Source organism: Mustela putorius, unplaced genomic scaffold, assembly GCF_011764305.1.
Source record: "Mustela putorius furo isolate JIRA1106 unplaced genomic scaffold, ASM1176430v1.1 tig00000585_pilon_pilon_pilon, whole genome shotgun sequence".
Classification (NCBI taxonomy): domain Eukaryota; kingdom Metazoa; phylum Chordata; class Mammalia; order Carnivora; family Mustelidae; genus Mustela; species Mustela putorius.
The window spans coordinates 12,605,143-12,626,692 of NW_025421424.1; the positions used below are offsets into that span (position 1 = coordinate 12,605,143).

At 36.4% G+C, this 21,550-nt stretch overlaps 1 protein-coding gene across 1 annotated transcript in view; it reads left to right on the top strand.

The window, feature by feature from the left end:
* The window catches only part of LOC101689910 (calcium-binding mitochondrial carrier protein SCaMC-1-like), a 132,095-nt gene that overhangs the window by 26,987 nt on the left and 83,558 nt on the right, over positions 1 to 21,550 (top strand). The window contains exon 2 of the mRNA XM_045081988.1: positions 10,135 to 10,154. Coding sequence (XP_044937923.1) covers positions 10,135 to 10,154 — 20 coding nt within the window. The remainder of the gene's footprint in view (positions 1 to 10,134; positions 10,155 to 21,550) is intronic.

Consider the following 21,550-nt stretch of genomic DNA (forward strand, 5'->3'; position numbering starts at 1 on the left):
CAGGGCAGTATCAACAGAGCTGTGACATCTAGCTGGCATTTCTATTACTGTTCTTTTTTTTTTTTAATTTGCCCTTCCATATGAACATTTTTTGACTTGCCAAGTTTCTTAAAAACAAAAAACAAAACAAGTTGGGATTTTTTATTCTAACTGTACTACATGAATTTTGGGAAGAAATGGCAATTGTAATATTGAATATTTTCGTACAGGAAGGAGGCATCTCTCTCTCTCTATTTAAATATTCTGTTATATTCTTTGATAAGCTTTATAATTTTCTTAGAGAGGTCTTATACATTATGAAGCTTTTATATTACTGTATGGTTGTGATATTTGTTCTTATTAATGTATTCTAATACATTTTGCTAATGTTTGTTGCTAGAATATATGAAAACTCTTGGATTTTAACTTCTATCCAACCACTCTACATTACTCTTATTAATTCTAATAATTTAGACGCTTTTAAGGTTTTCTCTTAATCATGTTTTTTGGAAATTTCGCCATGATATGTACAGATTTGGATTCTTTTCTTCATATTAGTTAATTTTTTTTTCAATGAAAAAGTTGGCATTTTTTGTGGTCCTGGGAAATTTTTTACTATTAAACTTTGCATTATATATTTTTCTTTTTTTTTTTTTAAGTAGGAGCCCCAAATGGCTCAAACTCATGACTCTGAGATCATGACCTGAGCTGAGATCAAGAGTTGGGCACCTAACCGACTGAGCCACCTAGGAACCCAAGGAATATGAATATATATATATATTCATATTATATTATATATATTATATATATATATATAGAGAGAGAGAGAGTGCGCTTTCTCTACCCTCCTTCTGTAACTCTTTTTAAGTTAATTAATTATTGCAGTATAATTAACATACAGTGTTATATTACTTTCAGGTATACAATATAGAGATTCAACAATTCTATACATTGCAATGCTCATCATAATAAGTGTACTCTTAATCCCCATTACCTATTTTACCCATTGCCCCAACCATTTTCCCTCTTATAACCATCAGTTTGTTCTCTATATTGAAGACTTTTTAAATTTGTCTTTCTTTCCTTTGTTTTGTTTCTTAAATTCCATATACTAATGAAATATGGTATTTGTCTCTCTCTGGCTGATTTATTTCACTTACCATTGTACCTTCTAGATTCATCCATGTTGTTGCTAATGGCAAGATTTCATTCTTTTCTATGGCAGAGTAATATTTTATCATATATATGTATATGTATATGTATATGTGTGTATATATGCATAAATACATATAACTTCTATTTCCCTTTTTCAATATTTTATTTAAATTCTAGTTAGTTAACATATAGCACTTCTTTATCCATTCATCTATCTATTGTCATTTGGGCTGCCTCTGTAATTTGGCTACTGTATATAATGCTGCAATAAACATACAGGTGTATATATCATTTTGAATTATTGTTTTTGTATTCTTCGGGTTAATACCTGGTAGTGGAATTACTGGATTATATGGTAGTTCTATTTTTAATTTTTTGAGGAATCTCCATACTGTTTTCCACAAGGGCTATACCATTTTGCATTCCCACCAACACTGCTCCTTTCTCTCCATATCCTCGCCAATACTTCTTGTTTCCTGTGTTGTTTTTTTTTTAATTTTTTATTTTTTTATAAACATATAATTTTTTTTTATCCTCAGGGGTACAGGTATGTGAATCGCCAGGTTTACACAATTCACAGCATTCACCAAAGCACATACCCTCCCCAATGTCCATAACCCCACCCGCCTTCTCCCAATGTTTCCTGTGTTTTTTATTTTTACTTTTATTTTAGCCATTCTGACAGGTGCCTGTTGATATCTCAATGTGGTTTTGACTTGCATTTCCTTTATGATTAGAGATGTTGAGCATCTTTCACGTGTCTTTTGGCCATCTGTGTGTGTTCTTTGGAGAAATGTCCATTTAGGTCTTCTGCCCATTTTGAAGTTGGATTATTTGTTTGGATTTTTTTTGGTGTTGGTTTGTATATATTCTTTATACATTTAGATAATTACCCTTTATTGGATCTGTCACATGTAAATATCTTCTCTCATTCACTAGGTTGTCTTTTAGTTCTGTTGATTTTTTCCTTTGCTGTGCAGAAGTTTTTTATTTTTATGTAGTCCCAATAGTTTATTTTTGCTGTTATCTCCCCTGCCTCAGGAGGCATATCTAGAAAAACTTTGCTATGGTCAGTGTCAGAGAAATTTTGACCAGTGTAATCTTCTAGGATTTTTATGGCTTAGGTTCCATATTTAGATCCTTAATCTATCATGAGTTTATTTTTGTGTGTGGTTTAAGAAAGTGGTACAATTTCATTCTCTTGGTTGTAGCTGTCCAGCTCTCCCAACACCTTTAGTTGAAGAGACTGTCTTTTTCCCATTGCATATTCTTGCCTTCTTTGTTGAAGATTAATGGACCACATAATTTTGGGTTTATTTATGGGCTTTCTATTCTGTTCCATTGATCTATGTGTCCATTTTTTTGGTCAGTACTATACTGTTTTGATTACTACAGCTTTGCAATATATCTTGAAATCTGGGATTATAATACCTCCAGTTTTGTTCTTCATTTTTAAGATTGTTTCAGCTATTTGAGGTCTCTTGTGGTTTCATACAAATCTTAAGATTATTTGTTCTAGTTCTGTGAAAAATGCTGTTGGTATTTTGATAGAGATTTCACTAAATATGTTGATTGCTTTGTGTAGTATAGACAATTTGATAATATTTTCTTCTCCCAATCCATGAGCATGGAATATCTTTCCATTTGTTTATGTCATCTTCAATTTCTTTCATCAAGATTTTATAATTTTCTATCACTACAGGTCTTTCACCTCCTTTGTTAAGTTTATTCCTAGGTATTTTATTATTTTTGGTGCAGTTGTAAATGGGATTGTTTTCTTAATTTCTCTTTCTGCTACTTCATTATTAATGCATAGATCTACAACATATTTTTGTATATTGATTTTGTGTCCTGCAATTTTATTGATTCATTTATCAGTTCTAGTAGCTTTTTGGTGGTGTCTTTAGGGTTTTTTGTATATAGTATCATGTCACTGAAAATAGTAGAAGTTTTACTTCTTCTTTACCACTTTTGAAGCCTTTTGTTTCTTTTTCTTATCTGATTTCTGTGACCAGGATTTCCAACACTATGTTGAATAAAAATGGTGAGAGTGGACATCCTTGTGTTGTTCAGAACTTAGGGAAAAAGTCCTCAGTTTTTGACCATTAAGTATAATTTTAGTATAATTTTTATATATGGCTTTTGCTATGTTGACATATGTTCCCTCTAAACCAACTTTGTTGAAGGTTTTTATCATGAATGGTTGTTGAACTTTGTCAAATTCTTTTTCTGCATCTATTGAAATGATCATATGGTTTTTTAATACTTTCTTTTGTTGATGTGATGTATCATTGATTGATTTACCAGTATTGAACCATGCTTGCATTCCCAGAATAAATTCCACTTGATCATGGTGAATGACTCTTTACATATTGCTGGGTTCAGTTTGCTAATATTTGGTTGTGGTTGAGGATTTTGCATCTGTGTTCATCAGAGATATTGGCCTGTAGTTCTCTTTTTTGTAGTGTCCTTGTCTAGTTTTTGTAACAAGGTAATGTAGGCCTCACAGAATTAATTTGGAAATTTACTTTCCTCTTCTATTATTTGGAATAGTTTGAGAAGAACTGAAATTAATTCTTCTTTAAATGTTTGGTAGAATTCGCTTGTGAAGCTATGTGGCCCTGGACTTTTATGTGTTGGGAGTTTTTTGGTTACTGACTCAATTTCATTGCTGGTAATTGATCTGTTCAAATTTTCTATTTCTTCTTGATTCAGTTTTGGGAGGTTATGTTTCTAAGAATTTATCCATTTCTTCCAGGTTGTCTAATTTATTGGCATATAACTGCTCATATTATTCTCTAATACTAGCTTGTATGTCTATGGTATTGGTTCTTATTTCTCTTCTTTCTTTCTGATATTTTCCCTCTTAGAACAGCTTTTGCTGCATCCCAAAGATTTTGGACCAATGTATATTCATTTTCATTTGTCTCCATGTTTTATTTTTAAATCTCCTCCTTGATTTCTTGGTTGACCCATTCATTGTTTAGTAGCATATTGTTTAACCACCATGTTCTTTCCAGATTTTTTCTTGTGGTTGATTTCTAGTTTGAAACTAGATCTAGTTCCTAACCACTATTGCTGTGGTCAGAAAAGATGTAGGTTATGTCTTTGATATTTTTGAATTTGTTGAGCCTTCTTTGGGGCCTAATCTATTTTGGAGAACATTTCATGTGCACTTGAAGAGGATGTATACTTTGTTGTTTTAGGTTGGCATGTTCTGAATATATCTGTTAGATCCTTCTGGTCCTATGTGTCATTCAAAGCCATTGTTTCCTTGTTGATTTTCTATTTGGATGATCTATCCATTGATATAAGTGGGGTGCTAAAGTCCCCTATATTATTGTATTACTACTGATTACTTTCTTTATGTTTGTTACTAGATGCTTTATGTATTTGGATGTTCCCATTTTGGGTTCATAAATATGTACAATTGTGATATATTCTTGTAGGATTATTCCCCTTATTTTTATAATATGGTGTCTTTCTTTGTTCCTTGTTACAGTCTTTGTTTTAAGGTTTATTTTGTCCAATAAAAATATAGCTACCCTGGGTTTCTTTTCACTTCCATTGGCATGATAAATATTTTCCCATTACTTTCAGCCTGCATGTATTTTTAGGTCTGAATTGAGTCTCTTAATAATCAGCAAAAAGATGGGTTGCTTTTTAATCCATTCCATATCCTGTGGGGTTTTTGTTTTCTTTTGTTTTGTTTTGTTTTTTTTTTTTTTGGATTGGAGCATTTAGTCCATTTATGTTCAAAGTAATTACTGATAGGTGAGAACTTATTGTCATTTTGTTACTTGTTTTATGATTGTTTTTGTAGTTCTCTGTTTCTTCTCTTGGTCTCTTGTCTCATGGTTTTGTTTATTTTTATTTTTGTTTTTTAGTGATATATTTGGATTCCTTTCTCTTTATTTTTAAACTATTACCAGGTTTTGATTTATGGTTACCATTAGGTTTGTATATAACATCTTCTGCATATAACAGCCTATACTAAATTGATGTTTCCTTAAGCTTGAATTCTTTCTTTACTCCTCTTCCCCTCATGCTTTAGGTATATGGTATAAATTAATATCATGTGTGTGTGTGTGTGTGTGTGTGTGTGTGAATCCCTTGACTGTTATAGATATACTTACTTTTACTGCTTTTGTCTGTCCTGCTTTTCAAGCTCCTGCTTATAGTCTTTCCTTTCTACTCAAAAAGTTCCCTTTAACATTTCTTGTAAAGGTGGTTTAGTGGTGGTGAATTTCTTTAACCTTTGTTTGCCTGGGAAATGATGTCTCCCTTTATTCTGAATGATAACCTTGTTGGATTGAGTATTTTTATGTACAGGTTTTTTTTTTCCTTTCAGAACTTTGAATATATAATACCACTCCCTTCTGGCTTGAAAACGTTCTGCTAACAAATCAGCTGATAGCCTTATGGGTTTCCCTTGTATGTAACAGTTTTCTGTTCTTTTCCCACTTTTAAAATTCTTTCTTTATCACCATTTTTCCATTTTAATTACTGTATGTCTTGGTGTAGACCCCCTTTGGTTGTTTTTTTTGGGGGGGGGGGTCTCTCTGTGCCTTCTGGATCTTGATTTCTGTGCATAATTTCTGATAATGATATTTATCTACTCTAAATCAATTAAAGTCACTAGATTCTTAAAAAAAAAAAAGTAAGGGGGTAGGAGGAATTAAGATCGTGGAGTGGGGGATCCTGAGTTTGCCTCATCCCTTAAACAGAACTAGATCAACATCAAATCATTTTGGACAAATAGGAAATCGATCTGAGGAGTAAGAAAACAATCTGCACAATTGGAAGGAGAGAATATGGTAGATGTGAGCTTAGAGTCATGAATTGGAGGAGAAAAGAGCTGTGGTACTATGTTGGTGGGGAGTCCTTTTCCCAGAGTTAAGTCAGGGAGAGAGGAAAAGAGCAGGTGAGAGAATAACACTTAGGGTTCACATAATATGTTGCAGTGAGAAGATCCCCTGGGTGGCACAAGGAGAGAAAGCTTCCCTTTCTGGAATACATTTGGAAGAGGGTTTTTGCCTCTTTAAGAACAAAGGGTCTGCTAGGAGCCTTTGAGCACTGTCCAGCAGCAGGGGACAGAGGCACATGCAGAGGATGGATAAGCTGGTGGCAGTTTTTTGCTGTGCATCACCATAGACTCCAGACACCATGTGCATGCTGTGCAACTGCTTTTCTGGGACAGAACAGTGCTGGGCACAATGCCAGGCTTTCCTCTGGGGGAGGGGAGTGGGTCTGTGCCTTGTCAGGCCCTTTAAGATTTGGAGTTTTGAATTCCAGTTATTGGCCAGAGATAAAACATAGGAGATCTGTGGCACCAGGCATGACAGTAGCCTTGGCACAGACAGGGTGAGGACGGGAATCTGATGAAAGCCTGGGGCAGAGTAGAGGAGATCGTTCCCCTTTTTGTGAGGGCCTCCGAAACTGGAAGGCTGTGAGTAACCCTCATTGGGGATGAGAGCATAGGATGACCCCAGCTTCCACACCCCCCCACACCAGTGCATTGGGACTTCAGAGAGAAACACAGTGCCTCCAGTGTAGGCTGGAGTCACTTACACCAAACCCTGGCCCCCTGCTACTGGCAGGGGCAACTTTACAAGGGCAGGTCTGACTATGAACAAACACAGCAGGCCTCTCCCTCAGAAGATCACCACAGCACCCCCACCACCACCACCATATACCAGGTCTACTGATAATAGAGTGTTCAAGAGTCTCAACTTCAGTTCTGGTGGAAATAGGACCAGGTTTTCATTTTCAGTTTTAATGTATTTATTTTATCACTTCTCTTCTTTTTTCCTAGGAATCAGGCTTAAGGTTTTTTGTTCATTTGTTAGTTTGTTTGTTTACTTTTCTCATTTTTTGAATCAGGCTTGTTTTCTTTCTTTTTTCCTTCTTACTTTCTTATTTCTTGGAATCAGGCTTATAGTTTTTGTTTTTCTGTTTACTTTTTTGTTCCTTTTCCTTTTCTCTTTTCTTGGATTATACATTTTATTTTTTATTTTTTTATTCAGACTAATCTTAACAAACAAACAAAAGCATACCTAGTTAAATGTCCAAACACTCCCCACTCCAATAAAAAAAATTTTTTAAAAACCATGTAGGGTATCAGAATGGATTAAAAAAACAAGACCTGGGTGCCTGGGTGGCTCAGTGGGTTAAGCCTCTGCCTTCAGCTCAGGTCATGATCTCAGGGTCCTGGGATCAAGTCCTGAATCAGGCTTTCTGCTTGGCAGGGAGTCTGCTTCCTTCTCTCTCTCTCTCTCTGCCTGCCTCTTTTCCTACTTGTGATCTTGCTCTGTCAAATAAATAAATAAAATCTTAAAAAAAAAGACCCATTGATATACTGCTTACAACAGACTCATTTTAGACCTAGAGTCACTTCCAGATTGAAAGTGAGGGGATGGAGAACCATCCCATGCTAATGGACGTCAAAAGAAAGCTGGAGTAGCCATACTAATATCAGACAAACTAGATTTTAAACCAAAGACCATAGTAAGAGATGAAGGGCACTATATCATAGAAAAGGGGTCTATCCAACAAGAAAACCTAATAATTGTAAATATTTATGTACTCAATTTGGGAGCAGCCAAATAATATAAATCAATTACTAACAAACATAAATTCATTGATAATAATACAATAATAGTAGGGGACTTTAACACTCTACTCACTACAAGGGACAGTTCCTCTAAGCAGAAAATCAATAAGGAGCAATGGCTTTGAATGACACACTGGACTTCACATATATTCAGAACACATTCTAAAGCAGCAGAATAGACATTCTTTTTGAGGGCATGTGGAACATTCTCCAGATTAGGTCACATGTTGGGTTACAAATCAGACCTCAACCAGTACAAAATACTGAGATCACACCATGCATATTTTCAGACCATAATGCTCTGAAACTTGAAGTCAACCACAAGAACAAATTTGGAAAGACCACAAATACATGGAGGTTAAAGACCATCCTACCAAAGAATGAATGGGTCAACCAGGAAATTAAAGAAGAAATAAAGAAATACATGGAAGCAAATGAAAATGAAAACATGACAGTCCAAACCTTTGGGATGTAGCAAAGGTGGTCCTAAGAGGGAAGTATATAGCAACACAGGCATTCTTCAAGAAGCAAGAAGTCTCAAATACATAACCTAACCTTACACCTAAAGGAGCTGGAAAAAAAGACTGCAAATAAATCCCAAAACCAGCAGTAGAAAGGAAATAATTAATATTAGAGCAGGAATAACTGATATAGAAATGTTAAAAAGTCAGTAGAACAGATCAATGAAACTAGGGGCTGGTTCTTCAAAAGAATTAACAATATTGATAACCACCTAGCCAGACTTATCCAAAAGAAAAGAAAAGGACCCAAATAAATAAAATCATAAATGAAAGAGGAGAGATTACAACCAACACCACAGAAATACAATTATAAGAGAATATTATGAGCCATTATATGCTAGTAAATTGGGCAATCTGGAAGAAATGGATAAATTTCTAGAAACGTGTGAACTACCAAAACTGACACAGGAATAAATAGAAAATATGAACAGACCCATAACCAGCAAAGAAATTAAATCAGTAATCAAAAGTTTCCGAACGCACAAGAGTCTAGGGCCACATGGCATACCAGGGGAGTTCTACCAAACATTTAAGGAAGGAGTAATACCTATTCTTCAGAGGCTATTCAAAAAAGTAGAAATGGAAGGAAAACTTCCAAACTCATTCCATGAGGCCAGCATTACCTTGATTCCAAAACCGAAGACCCCACTAAAAAGGAGAATTACAGACCAATATCCCTGATGAACAAGGATGCAAAAATTCTCAATAAGGTAATTGAATCCAACAGTACAGTAAAAGGATTACTCACCACCATCAAGTGGGATTTATTCCTGGGCTACAGGGATGATTCAATACCCACAAATCAATCAATGTGATACACCACATTAATAAAAGAAAGGATAAGAACCATATGATCCTCTCATTAGATATAGAAAAGGCATTAAACAAAATACAGCATCATTTCTTGATAAAAACCTTAAGAAATCAGGGATAGAAGGAACATAGATCAGGATCATAAAGACTGTATATGAAAGGTCCATAGCTTCAGGTCATTTTCAATGGGGAAAAACTGAAAGCTTTCTTTCCCTAAGGACAGGAATAAGGATGTCCACTCTCACCACTGTTGTTCCACATTGTACTAGAAGTCCTAGCCTCAGAAATCAGACAACAAAAAAGAAATAAAATGCATTCAAAGTAGCAAGGAAGAAGTCAAACTTTCACTCTTCACAGATGACATGATACTGTATGTATAAAACTTGAAAGACTCCACCAAAAAATTACTAGAATTCAGCATGATACATGAATTCAGCAAAGTTGCAGGATATAAAACCAAAGTACAGAAATATGTTGCATAGCTATAGAGTAATAAGGAAGCAGGAGAAAGAGAAATCAAGGAGTCAATCCCACACACAATTGCATCAAAAATCAAAAGATATGTAGGAATAAACCTGACCAAAGAGGTAAAAGATCTGTAAGCTGAATACTATAGAACATTTATGAAAGAAACTGAAGAAGACACAAAGAAATGGAAAAACAGCCCATGTTCATGGATCAGAAGAACAAATATTCTTAAAATGTCCAAACTACCTAAAGTAAACATTCTACACTTTCAGTACAGTCCCTCTCAATATAACAGGAGCATTTTTAACAGAGCTAGAACAAACAATTCTAAAACTTGTATGAAACAAGAAAAGATCCCAAATAACCAAAGTAATGTTGAAAAAAAGGAAAACAGGGGTGCCTGGGTAGCTCAGTGGGTTAAAGCCTCTGCCTTCGGCTCAGGTCATGGTCCCAGGGTCCTAGGATTGAGCCCTGCCTCAGGCTCTCTGCTCAGCAGGGAGCCTGCTTCATCCTCTGCCTCTCTGCCTACTTGTAATCGCTGTCTGTCAAATAAATAAATAAAATCTTAAAAAAAAAAGGAAAAAGGAAAAGGTCATCATCTCAGGGTCCTGGGATGGAGCCCTGTATCTGGTTCTTTGCTCAGTGGGGAGTCTGTATCTCCCTCTCCTTCTGCCTACCCCCCCATGCTCTCTCTCTCTCTCAAATACATAAATAAAATATTTTTATAGATGTTTAATATATATACATACACACACACACACACATATATATATATATATATATATATATATATAACAATAGAATATTACTCAGTGAACAAAAAGAATGAAATTTTGCCATTTGTGACAATGTGGGTAAAGGGAACAAATACACTAGAATGTATTTTTTTTAAGATTTTATTTATTTGTTAAACAGAGAGAGACACAGAAGGAGAGGGAACATAAGCAGGGGAAGTGGGAGAGGGAGAAGTAGGCTCCCTGCTGAGCAGGGAGCCTGATGTGGGGCTCAATTCCAGGACCCCAGGATCATGACCTGAGCTGAAGGCAGATGCTTAACAACTGAGCCATTCAAGTACCTCAGAACTAGAGTGTATTATGCTAAGCAAAATAAATCAGTCCAAGAAAGACAAATACCATATGATCTTAATCATATTTAGAATTTAAGAAACAAAACAGATGAACATAGGGTAAAGGAAGGAAAAATAAAATAGGATAAAAACAGAGGGAGGCAAGCCATAAGAGGTTCTTAACCATAGAGAACAAACTGAAGGTTGCTGGAGGGGAGGTGGGTGGGTGGATGGACTAAATGGGTGATGGACATTGAGAATGGCATTTATTGGGATGAACACTGGGTTTATATGTAAGTGATGAATCATTAAATTCTACTCCTCAAAATTAATACTATACTGTATGTGAACTAACTTGAATTTAAATAAAAAATATAAATAAAATTAATTGATATGGTTTTATAAAAGTAAGGGGAGAATGTAAGGTTTTTTGGGGGGGATATGAAAAATAATGACTTTTTTCCTATGTTAGTATTGTCCAGTTTCACTTTGGCCATTCTCTGTAGCTGATTCTGTCAGACCATCAAGCATGAACTTCCTTACCCAACTCTCTCTCTCTTTGGTAACTCAGAGAACATTCCACCCCAGCAGACTTCTTAATTTTTTAAAAGATTTTATTTATTTATTTGACAGAGATCACAAGTAGGCAGAGAGGCAGGCAGAGAGAGAGAGAGAGAGGAAGAAGCAGGCTCCCTGCAGAGCAGAGAGCCTGATGCAGAACTCGATCCCAGGACCCTAAGATCATGACCTGAGCCGAAGGCAGAGACTTTAACCCACTGAGCCACTCAGGCACCCTTAAATTTTTTTTTAATAAGAGTTTTTGTTTTTAAAGATTTTACTTATTTATTTAACAGAGAGAGAGAGAGAGAGAGAAGGAACACAAGCAGGGGGGAGTGGGAGAAGGGTTTCCCACTGAGCTGGAAGCCCAATACAGGTTTGGATCCCAGGACCCCGGGACCATGACCTGAGCTGAAGGCAAATGTTAAATGACTGAGACACTCAAGAACCCCCAGACTTCTGAATTCTTATCAGGAGTTTGGATAACAATTAGGATTGTGGAGTCAGACTGCTTGAGTTCAAATTCTGATTCCAGAATTTATTTAACCTCTCCTGTTAATCCTGTGGATTCTCTCATCTTAAAAATGAGGATTTTGCCTCTTTGGAGAACAGTGTGGAGATTTCTCAAGAAATTCAAAATAGAACCTCCCTATGACCCTGCAATTGCACTCCTGGGTATTTACCCCAAAGATACAGATGTCGTGAAAAGAAGGGTCATCTGTACCCCAATGTTTATAGCAGCAATGGCCACGGTCGCCAAACTGTGGAAAGAACCAAGATGCCCTTCAAGGGACGAATGGATAAGGAAGATGTGGTCCATATACACAATGGAGTATTATGCCTCCATCAGAAAGGATGAATACCCAACTTTTTGTAGCAACATAGATGGGACTGGAAGAAATTATGCTGAGTGAAATCAGTCAAGCAGAGAGAGTCAATTATATGGTTTCACTTATTTGTGGAGCATAACAAATACCATGCAGGACATGGGGAGAAAGAGAGGAGAAGGGAGTTGGGGGAAATTGGAAGGGGAGGTGAACCATGAGAGACTATGGACTCTGAAAAACAATCTGAGGGTTTTGAAGGGGTGGGGGGTGGGGGGTTGGGGTACCAGGTAGTGGGTATTATAGAGGGCATGGATTGCATGGAGCAGTGGATGTGGTGCAAAAATAATGAATACTGTTATGCTGAAAATAAATTTTAAAAAATGAGGATTTTTTAATTAAACAAATAATGATTGAGTTGCATGTATCAGACTCTGTTCTAGGTGCACCAAACAAGAGAGACAGGGAGTCTGTCCTTGGGGAGCTCAGCATTCTTTCACTGGAAGACAATAAGCTAAAAGCTTAAAAGCTTATTTAAGCTAAAAGCTAAATAAGCTTTTAAGCTTTTAGCTTATTTTAGCTTAAATAAGCTAATAAGATAATGCCTTAGTGATGAGAAAAACAGAACAGGAAAGGAGAGTAGGGAGTGTTAGGGACTGAAATTTTCCATATCAAGGTCTGGGAAGGTCTTTCTGAGAAGGAGACTTTTGAGTAAAGATCTGAAGAAGTCGAGAGGGTGAGCCATGCATAAATCTACAGGGAGAGCATTAGCATTGTGGTCAGCCTGTGCTGCTGGAGAGGAATAAACTGAAGAGGTTAGTAAATGAGGTCAGAGAATGAGTAGGGACCAGATTTAGCAAAACCTTGCAGATCATCCAAAGTATTTTAACTTTTATTCTAGATGAAATAGGAAAACACTGGATGGATGGTTTTGAGCAGAGGAATGCCATATCCAATAAGTTTTTTTTTTTCATTATTTTAACAACTTTATTGAGATATAATTCATATACCATTATTTCACCATTTTAAAGGACAGCACCCACTTCCCTTTCCCATTTCCCCTACTCCTTGGCAACCACTAATCTTTCTGTCTCTACAGATTTGTCTTACCAGTATATTTCTTATAAATGGATCTTACCATAATGTCTTTCCTGATTGTCTTTTTTCACTCACCATAATATTTTCAAAATTTATCCATGTACTTGTAGCATGTATCAGTATTTCTTTCTTTTTTATTGAACATTATTCCATTATATGGATGTACCACCTTTTATTTGTCCCTTCATCAGTTGATGGATATTTTGGTTTCTACCTTTTAGAAGGTTATTATGAATAATGGTGGTATGAAATTGAGTACAAGTTTACCTGTGGACAAATGTTTCATTGTTCTATATATAGGAGTAGAACTGCTGTATCATTTAACTCTCTATTTACCCTTTTGAAGAACTACCAAACTAATTTCCAAAGTGGTAAAACAGTTTTATATTTCCACCAATAGTGAATGAGGATTTCAAGTTCTCTACATCCTTGTCCACATCATTTTTATTATAGACATCTTACCAGATATAAAGTGGTAGTATTGTCCATTGTTAATTGGTTTGTCTTTTTTATTGTTGACTTGTAGAAGTGCTTTTTATGTATTGGATATAAGTCCTTTATCAGATATATAGTTTGCAAATATTTTCTTCCATTCCATGGGTTGTCTTTATTTTCTTTATGGTGTTCATTGAAACACAAAAGTTTTTAACTTTGATTAAAAATTAAAAGTTTTTAATTTTGATTAGAAATTTTAAAAAATTTAAAAATTTAAAAAATTTTAAAAAACTTCTTTTGTCATTTGTGCATTTGTTGTCCCATCTGAGAAACCATTATCTGATGCAAGATCATGGAAAATTTACTATTATATTTTCTTCTAAGAGTTTTGTAGTTTTAGTTCTTATATTTAGGTCTATGATATATTTTTAATTTTTATATGCTGTATTAGGCAGGGGTCCAACTGCATTCTTTTTGGAGGTAGATATCCAGTTGTTTCAACTGGAAGAGAGCCAACTGAAAATGTGTAACTTGTTGAAGAAACTGTTTTCTCCACTGGACAATCTTGGCACTCTTGTTGAATCAATTACCTATAAATGAAAGTGGTTTTGTTTTTCTGGAACCCTGAATTTTACTCTATTGATCTGTATATCTATCCTTCTGTACCACAATGGCTTGGTTGTTGGGGCTCTATACTAAGTTTTAAAATCAGAAAGTGTTAATTATCTTTGTTCTTTTCTAAGCATTATTTAGGCTATTCTGGGTCCCCTTACATTTTCATACAGATTTTAAGATCAGCTAGTGTCAGAAGTTTTAGGACAATGGAGAATGTAGTTCTTCCCCTGAAATAATGATGTTAGTAAGTTTGGAGAGTAAGTGATGAAGGATATGGTATCATGCCAGAGAAAAATTAAAGGTCCATTTAAGATTTTATGGCCATGAATTTAAAATGAGACCAATCAGCATAAGTGTGTGTTTTCTCAGCTGTGTTCAGCTATATTCTGAACTATTTTCATAACATGAAATCACCGTTTACGCTTATCACTCTTATTCTCTTATGAGTAGAGAGTTTTCCAAAGGCTAAATGATCTTTGATGACATCATGCTCATATGGCTATTTGATGTATTCTTATGTTTATATTTTTTCTGTTTTAATATCTACCACAATAGGTAATATTGATAGCTATAACCCATAGAAGCAAAAACTTTTTGGTGTTCTCAGTAACTTTGAAGAGTATAAGGGAGGGGCATCTGGGTGGCTCAGTGGGTGGGCCTCTGCCTTAGGCTCCTGTCATGATCTCAAGGTCCTGGGATGGAGCCCCGAATCAGGCTCCCTGCTCCGCGGGGAGCCTGCTTCCCCCCTCTCTCTGCCTGCCTCTCTGCCTACTTGTGCTCTCTCTCTCTCTGTCAGATAAATGAATAGAATCTTAAAAAAAAAATTAAAGGAGTCCTAAAACAAAGATATTGCTGTTAGAGGAAATGCAATTTGGCACAATAAGCTTCCCTAAAGATTAGGCCATCAGGGCTCTGATAGTTGAGTGGATAGTGAGTACCATCACTAAGGTTCTCTGATCTCTGATTGTTAGTACACCTCTGAATAATTCTAATTATAGGATGGCGCTAAGGTAAAGATGTAATATTTAGATAATTTGAATCCTGGAAATATTGGAGGGAGGGCTTTATTAACTTTAACTGTATTAAATTTACACTAAAAATTGGCAGTTCAAAAATGTCCAATGGCTCTAATTACTTTGTCCTGTATTACTACATCTGGTATTTTATATTCTTTGCTATAATTTAACACAAAAGATAAAAAGGAGTATATGCTTATGGTGAGAAAAGATATTAACATTTTATTATGGTTCTTCCTTAATAGTTATTAAAATATATATATTTTTTTCTCGGCCAGCTTTTGAAGACTCATTGGCTAAACACTGATGCAGAAGACCCCGCGTTGCTGACTGACAGGATGTAATGCCTTCTCTAACTTTTGTGGTCGTTTTTGCAGATACCCCCTGCACCTGGTGAGAACTCACATATAGGTTCAAGGTGAGTTTTTGTGAGAAGGATGACAGTGTAAAAAGTTCCATTGTAATTTAGGAACTTTCTTTCTTTTTTTCTTTTTTAACTTTCTCTTCTGAATAATGTCTAAGAATCCCCCTCATTTCCATCATTCAGTGCTGTCTCTTTTAAAAAGACAAAATTAGGAAATTCTTCTTATATGAATGGGAATTGTGCTATTTATTTACTGCCTTGGGTGGTAGAATGAATGCTCTCACACTAGAGGGGTCCAGACTTTTGGTGAACTAGAATTCGTTCATAAGATTGTGGTGACAAAGGATTAAAAATCTAGATACCTACCTAACTGACTACTAAAAGTCTTTTTGCAAGCTGAGATGTAGTGATTCTGTTTAACTTAAAAAGAACTCAATAAAGTACCTGCTGATTATTAGGAAAAATTATATATTAAGTTCAAAAAGATTCTTTAGATTTATTTTCACATATATACCCCTATGAAACTACCAACTATATCAAGAGAGTACTTTTCCAGCACCCCAGAAGGCTCCTTCATACCTTTCTCAATCAGTAAACACCCAAACCCAAGGTAACTATTATTCTGAATTTAATCACCATTTATTAGTTTGTCTTTTTTTTTTTTTTTTTTAAGAGAAAGATAGAGCACAGGAGCTGGGGGGAAAGGCCAGTGGAAGACAGAGAGAAAGAGAGAGAGAATCTTAAGCAGGCTTAACTCTCAGTGCAGACCCCAAGGTGGAGCTCTATCTCACAACATTGAGATCATGACCTGAACTGAAATCAAGATTTGGACACTTAACTGACTTAGCCACCCAGATGTCCCTAGTTTTCCTGGTCTTGAAAACTATGTACTGTCTTGGAGAGTCATCTTTGTTGACTACATGTAATTATTTTCTTTGCTGTATTTTATTACATTAATACTATACTTAATCCATTGTAATATTTTAAAATTTATTTTTAAATTGGAGTATAGTTGACATACATTATTATATTAGTTTCAGGTGTACAACATAGTGATTTGACATTTATATCTATTATAAAATGCTCACCACAATAAGTATAGTGATTATACTAAGGGAAACATAAGCACATATTTCTCTCATTTCTCACACATTTCTCTCTCACTTATTTCTCTCATACACACATATTATTTCTTTTTTTAAAAAAGATTTTATTTAGGGGCACCTGGGTGGCTCAGTGGGTTAAAGCCTCTGCCTTCAGCTCGGGTCGTGATCCCAGGGTTCTGGGATGGAGCCCCGCATCTCGGGCTCTCTGCTTCGCAGGGAGCCTGCTTTCTCCCCTCTCTCTGCCTGCCTCTCTGCCTGCCTCTCTGCCTACTTGTGATTTCTCTCTCTGTGTCAAATAAATAAAATCTTTAAAAACAAACAAACAAAAAATATTTTATTTATTTATTTGACAGAGAGAGATATCACAAGTAGGCAGAGAGGAAGACAGAGGGAGAGGGAGAAGCAGGCTCCCCGATGAGCAGAGAGCCCAATGTGGGGCTTGATCCCAGGATCCTGAGATCATGACCTGAGCTGAAGACAGAGGCTTAACCCACTGAGCCACCCAGGTGCCCAACACATACTCAATTTTAGTAGATACTGCCAAATTGGTTTTCCATAGTGTTTATTTCAGTTTATACTATAAAAGTAATGTATGCATTCCAGTTGATCTTTATCTTTGTTAACACTTGTTATTGTCAATCTTTTAATTTAGACATTCTGATAGTTGTGCAATAATATCTGTCACTTTAATTTACATTTCTCAATGACTAATAATATTGAATACTTTCATTTACACTTATTATTTTTTGTATCTTACCATTTTATTTTTATTTTTTAAATGACACATTTATTTCAAGATCTAACAAATACCACTACTAAAGATTTCTTTAGTTTCTCAATCTTTTTTTTTTTTAAGATTTTGTTTATTTATTTGACAGAGATCACAAGTAGGCAGAGAGGCAGGCAGAGAGAGAGAGAGGAGGAAGCAGGCTCACCACTGAGCAGAAAGCCTGATGTGGGGCTCGATTCCAGGACCCTGGGATCACGACCTGAGCCGAAGGCAGAGGCTTTAACCCACTGAGCCACCCAGGCACCCTGCTACTAAAGATATGATGTTACAAACTTCTGTTATTCTTTTTTAAAAATTTAGATTCAATTAATTAACATAATGTGTTATTTGTTTCAAGGGTACAGATTTGTGATTCATCATAATACCCAGTGCTCATTACAAAACATACCCTCCCCAGTGTCTATCACCCAGCCACTCCATCCCTCTACCCCTCTCTCCTCCAGCAACCCTCAGTTTGTATCCTGAGATTGAGAGTCTCTTATGCTTTCTCCCTCTCTGGTTTCACTTGTTTCATTTTTTCCTCTCTTCCCTATGATCCTTTGCCTTGTTTCTTAAATTCCATGTATTGGTAAGATCATATGATAATTGTCTTTCTCTGGCTGACTTATTTCACTTGGCATAATACCCTCTAGTTCCATCCATGTTGTTGCATGTAGCAAGATGTCATTTTTTTGATGGCTGTGTAATATTCCATCACATACACATACATGCACACAGACACACAGACACGCAGACACACACACACACACACACACACACACACCACATCTTCTTCTTTTTTTTTTTTTAATTTTTAAATTCTTTTCTGCGTAACAGTATTCATTGTTTTTGCACCACAACCAGTGCTTCATGCAATCTGTGCCCTTTCCAATACCCACCACCTGGTTCCCCCAACCTCCCACCCCCCCACCCCTTCAAACCCTCAGATTGTTTTTCAGAGTCCATAGTCTCTCATGGTTCACCTCCCCTTCCAATTTCCCTCAACTCCCTTCACCTCTCCATCTCCCCTTGTCCTCCATGCTATTTTTTATGCTCCACAAATAAGTGAAACCATATGATAATTGACTCTCTCTGCTTGACTTATTTCACTCAGCATAATTTCTTCCAGTCCCATCCATGTTGCTACAAAAGTTGGGTATTCATCCTTTCTGATAGAGGTATAATACTCCATATTGTATATGGACCACATCTTCCTTATCCATTAATCCGTGGAGGATATCTTGGTTCTTTCCACAGTTTGGCGACCATGGCCATTGCTGCTATAAACAATGGGGTACAGATGGCCTTTATTTTCACAACATCTGTATCTTTGGGGTAAATACCCAGGAGTGCAATTGCAGGATCATAGGAAAGCTCTATTTTTAATTTCTTGAGGAATCTCCACACTGTTTTCCAAATTGGCTGCACCAACTTGCATTCCCACCAGCAGTGTAAGAGGGTTCCCCTTTCTCCACATCCTCTCCAACACAGGTTGTTTACTGTCTTGTTAATTTTGGCCATTCTAACTGGTATAAGGTGGTTTCTCAATGTGGTTTTGATTTGAATCTCCCTGATGGCTAGTGATGATGAACATTTTTTCATGTGTCTGATAGCCATCTGTAGGTCTTCATTGAAGAAGTGTCTGTTCATTTCTTCTGCCCATTTTTTGAAATGATTATCTGTTTTGTGAGTTGAGTTTGAGAAGTTCTTTATAGATCCTGGATATCAGTCTTTTGTCTGTACTGTCATTTGCAAATATCTTTTCCCAATCTGTGGGCTGCCTCTTGTTATCTATTCATCTGTCAATGGACATCTGGTCTCTTTCCATAGTTTGGGTATTGTGGACATTGCTGCTATAAACATTGGGGTGCATGTGCCATTTTGGATCACTACGTTTGTATCTTTGGGGCAAATACCCAGAAGTGCAATTGGTGAGCCATACTGTAGCTCTATTTTCAACTTTTTGAGGAACCTCCATACTGTCTTCCAGAATGGCTGTACCACTTCCTATACCAACAGTACAGGAAGGTTCCCCCTTCTCCATATCCTTGTCAATATCTGTCATTTCCTGACTTGTTAATTGTAGCCAGTTTGACTAATATATCTCATTATATCAATGATATCTCATTGTGGTTTTGATTTGGATTTCCCTGATGCCAAGTGATGTGGAGCACTTTTCCATATGTCTGTTGGCCATTTGGGCATCTTCTTTGGAGAAATATCTGTTCAGTCTTTTGCCCATTTCTTCATTGGATTATTTGTTCTTTGGATGTTGAGTTTGATAAGTTCTTTATAGATTTTGAATACCAGCCCTTTATCTGATATGTCATTTGCAAATATCTTCTCCCATTCTGTCAATATTTTTTTGTCTTTTGTTTTGTTGCCTGTTTCCTCTGCTGTGTAAGCTTTTTAATCTCAGTGAAGTCCCAATAGTTCATTTTTCCCTTTGTTTCCCTTGCCTTTGGAGACATGTCTAGCAAGAAGTTGCTGTGGCTTAACACTTATTTTAATGATTTGATTTACTTATTTTAGAGAGAAAAGAGAGCATGAGTTGGTAGGAGGAGCAGAACGAGAGCGGGAGAGAGAATCCCACGCAGACTCCAGTGTTGAGTGTGGAGCCCAAGATTGGGATCCCAAGATTGGGATCAATCTCATGAACCTGAGATGATGACCAGAGCTAAAATCAAGAGTCGGATCCTCACCTGATGAGCCACCCAGGTGCCCCCCCACTTTTTGATATATACACAGCCATGGCTTCTGTGAATAACAAAAGTTTGGCTTCTTCTTTTCCAGCTTTTATACTTCTTATCTCCTTTTCTTGCCTCAGGTCACTCATTAGGAGCTCCAGCAATACTATAATGATAATGGAAAGAGTGGACATATTTATCTCATTCCTACACAGAAGAAAACTATTCCAATATTTTACCATTGAGTATGATGTTGCTGTAGGTTTTTGGAATTTACCCTTTGTGATAGTAAGGAAATTCTCTTCTATTCCCAGTTTGTGGAAAGTGTTTTTAAATCATGAATAGGTGTTGAATTTTATTAAATGCTTTTTCTACATCATAATAATACTATTATTTTCTCCTTTTTTTCTATGAATGAATGACTTTCAAACATTAAAATGACCTTGAAATCATAGAATAAACATCCTTGGCCATGTTGCATTACCATTTTATATAATATTGGGTTTGATTGATAATATTTTGAATAGGATTTTTATATTATATTCATGAGAATTTTTTGTTGTAATTTTCCTTCCTGTAATGTTCTTTTCAGGTTTTTGCATTATTGTTACATTGGCTCCAAAAAGATCGTTAGAAAATATTTCCTCTTTTTCTAGTCTTCAGAAGAACTTGTGTACAGCTAGAATTAATTTTTCCTTAAATATTTGGGAGAACTCACCAGTGAGCCCAATTTTGCCTGGATATTTCTGGTGGAAAGCTTTTTAATTTCTTTCTATATTTTAGTAACAGATCTGAGTTCTTTAAAAGGTATGGATTGTTCAGTTTTCCTATTTTTAATCCCATCAGTTTTGAGGTATTGTGTTTTACAAAGAGTTGTCCATTTCATATAAATGTTTAAAACTAATAGCATAAGGTCAATAATAGTATCATTCTAATATGCCTTTAATAATGACCTTTAAAAATTACAGTATGTGAGGGGTCAAGATGGTGGAGAAGTAGCAGGCTGAGACTACTTCAGCTAGATAGCTTATCTAAAGATTGCAAACACCGGCAAATCCATCGGCAGATGGAAGAGAAGAAGAACAGCAATTCTAGAAAGAGAAAAACAACCACTTTCTGAAAGGTAGGACTGGCGGAGAAGTGAATCCAAAGTGATGGGAAGATAGACCCCGGGGGGAGGGGTTGGTTCCCGGCAAGCGGCAGAACAACGGAGCACAAAATCAGACCCCAGGATCGGGGGTGTCTGAGTGTCGCAGAGCTTGCGGGTATTGAAAAGGGAAAGCTGGCTACAGAGACAGAGCCCACAGTAAGCTCACAGCTCGGGGTTACTTTGAACCAGCCACAGGCGCCGTGAGCTCGGAGCGCAGCCGGCCGGAGGTCAGGCAAACAGGAGTAACTGGGCGCTGTTCTCTGAGGGCGCACTGAGGAGTGGGGCCCCGGGCTCACGGCTCCTCCAGGGCAGA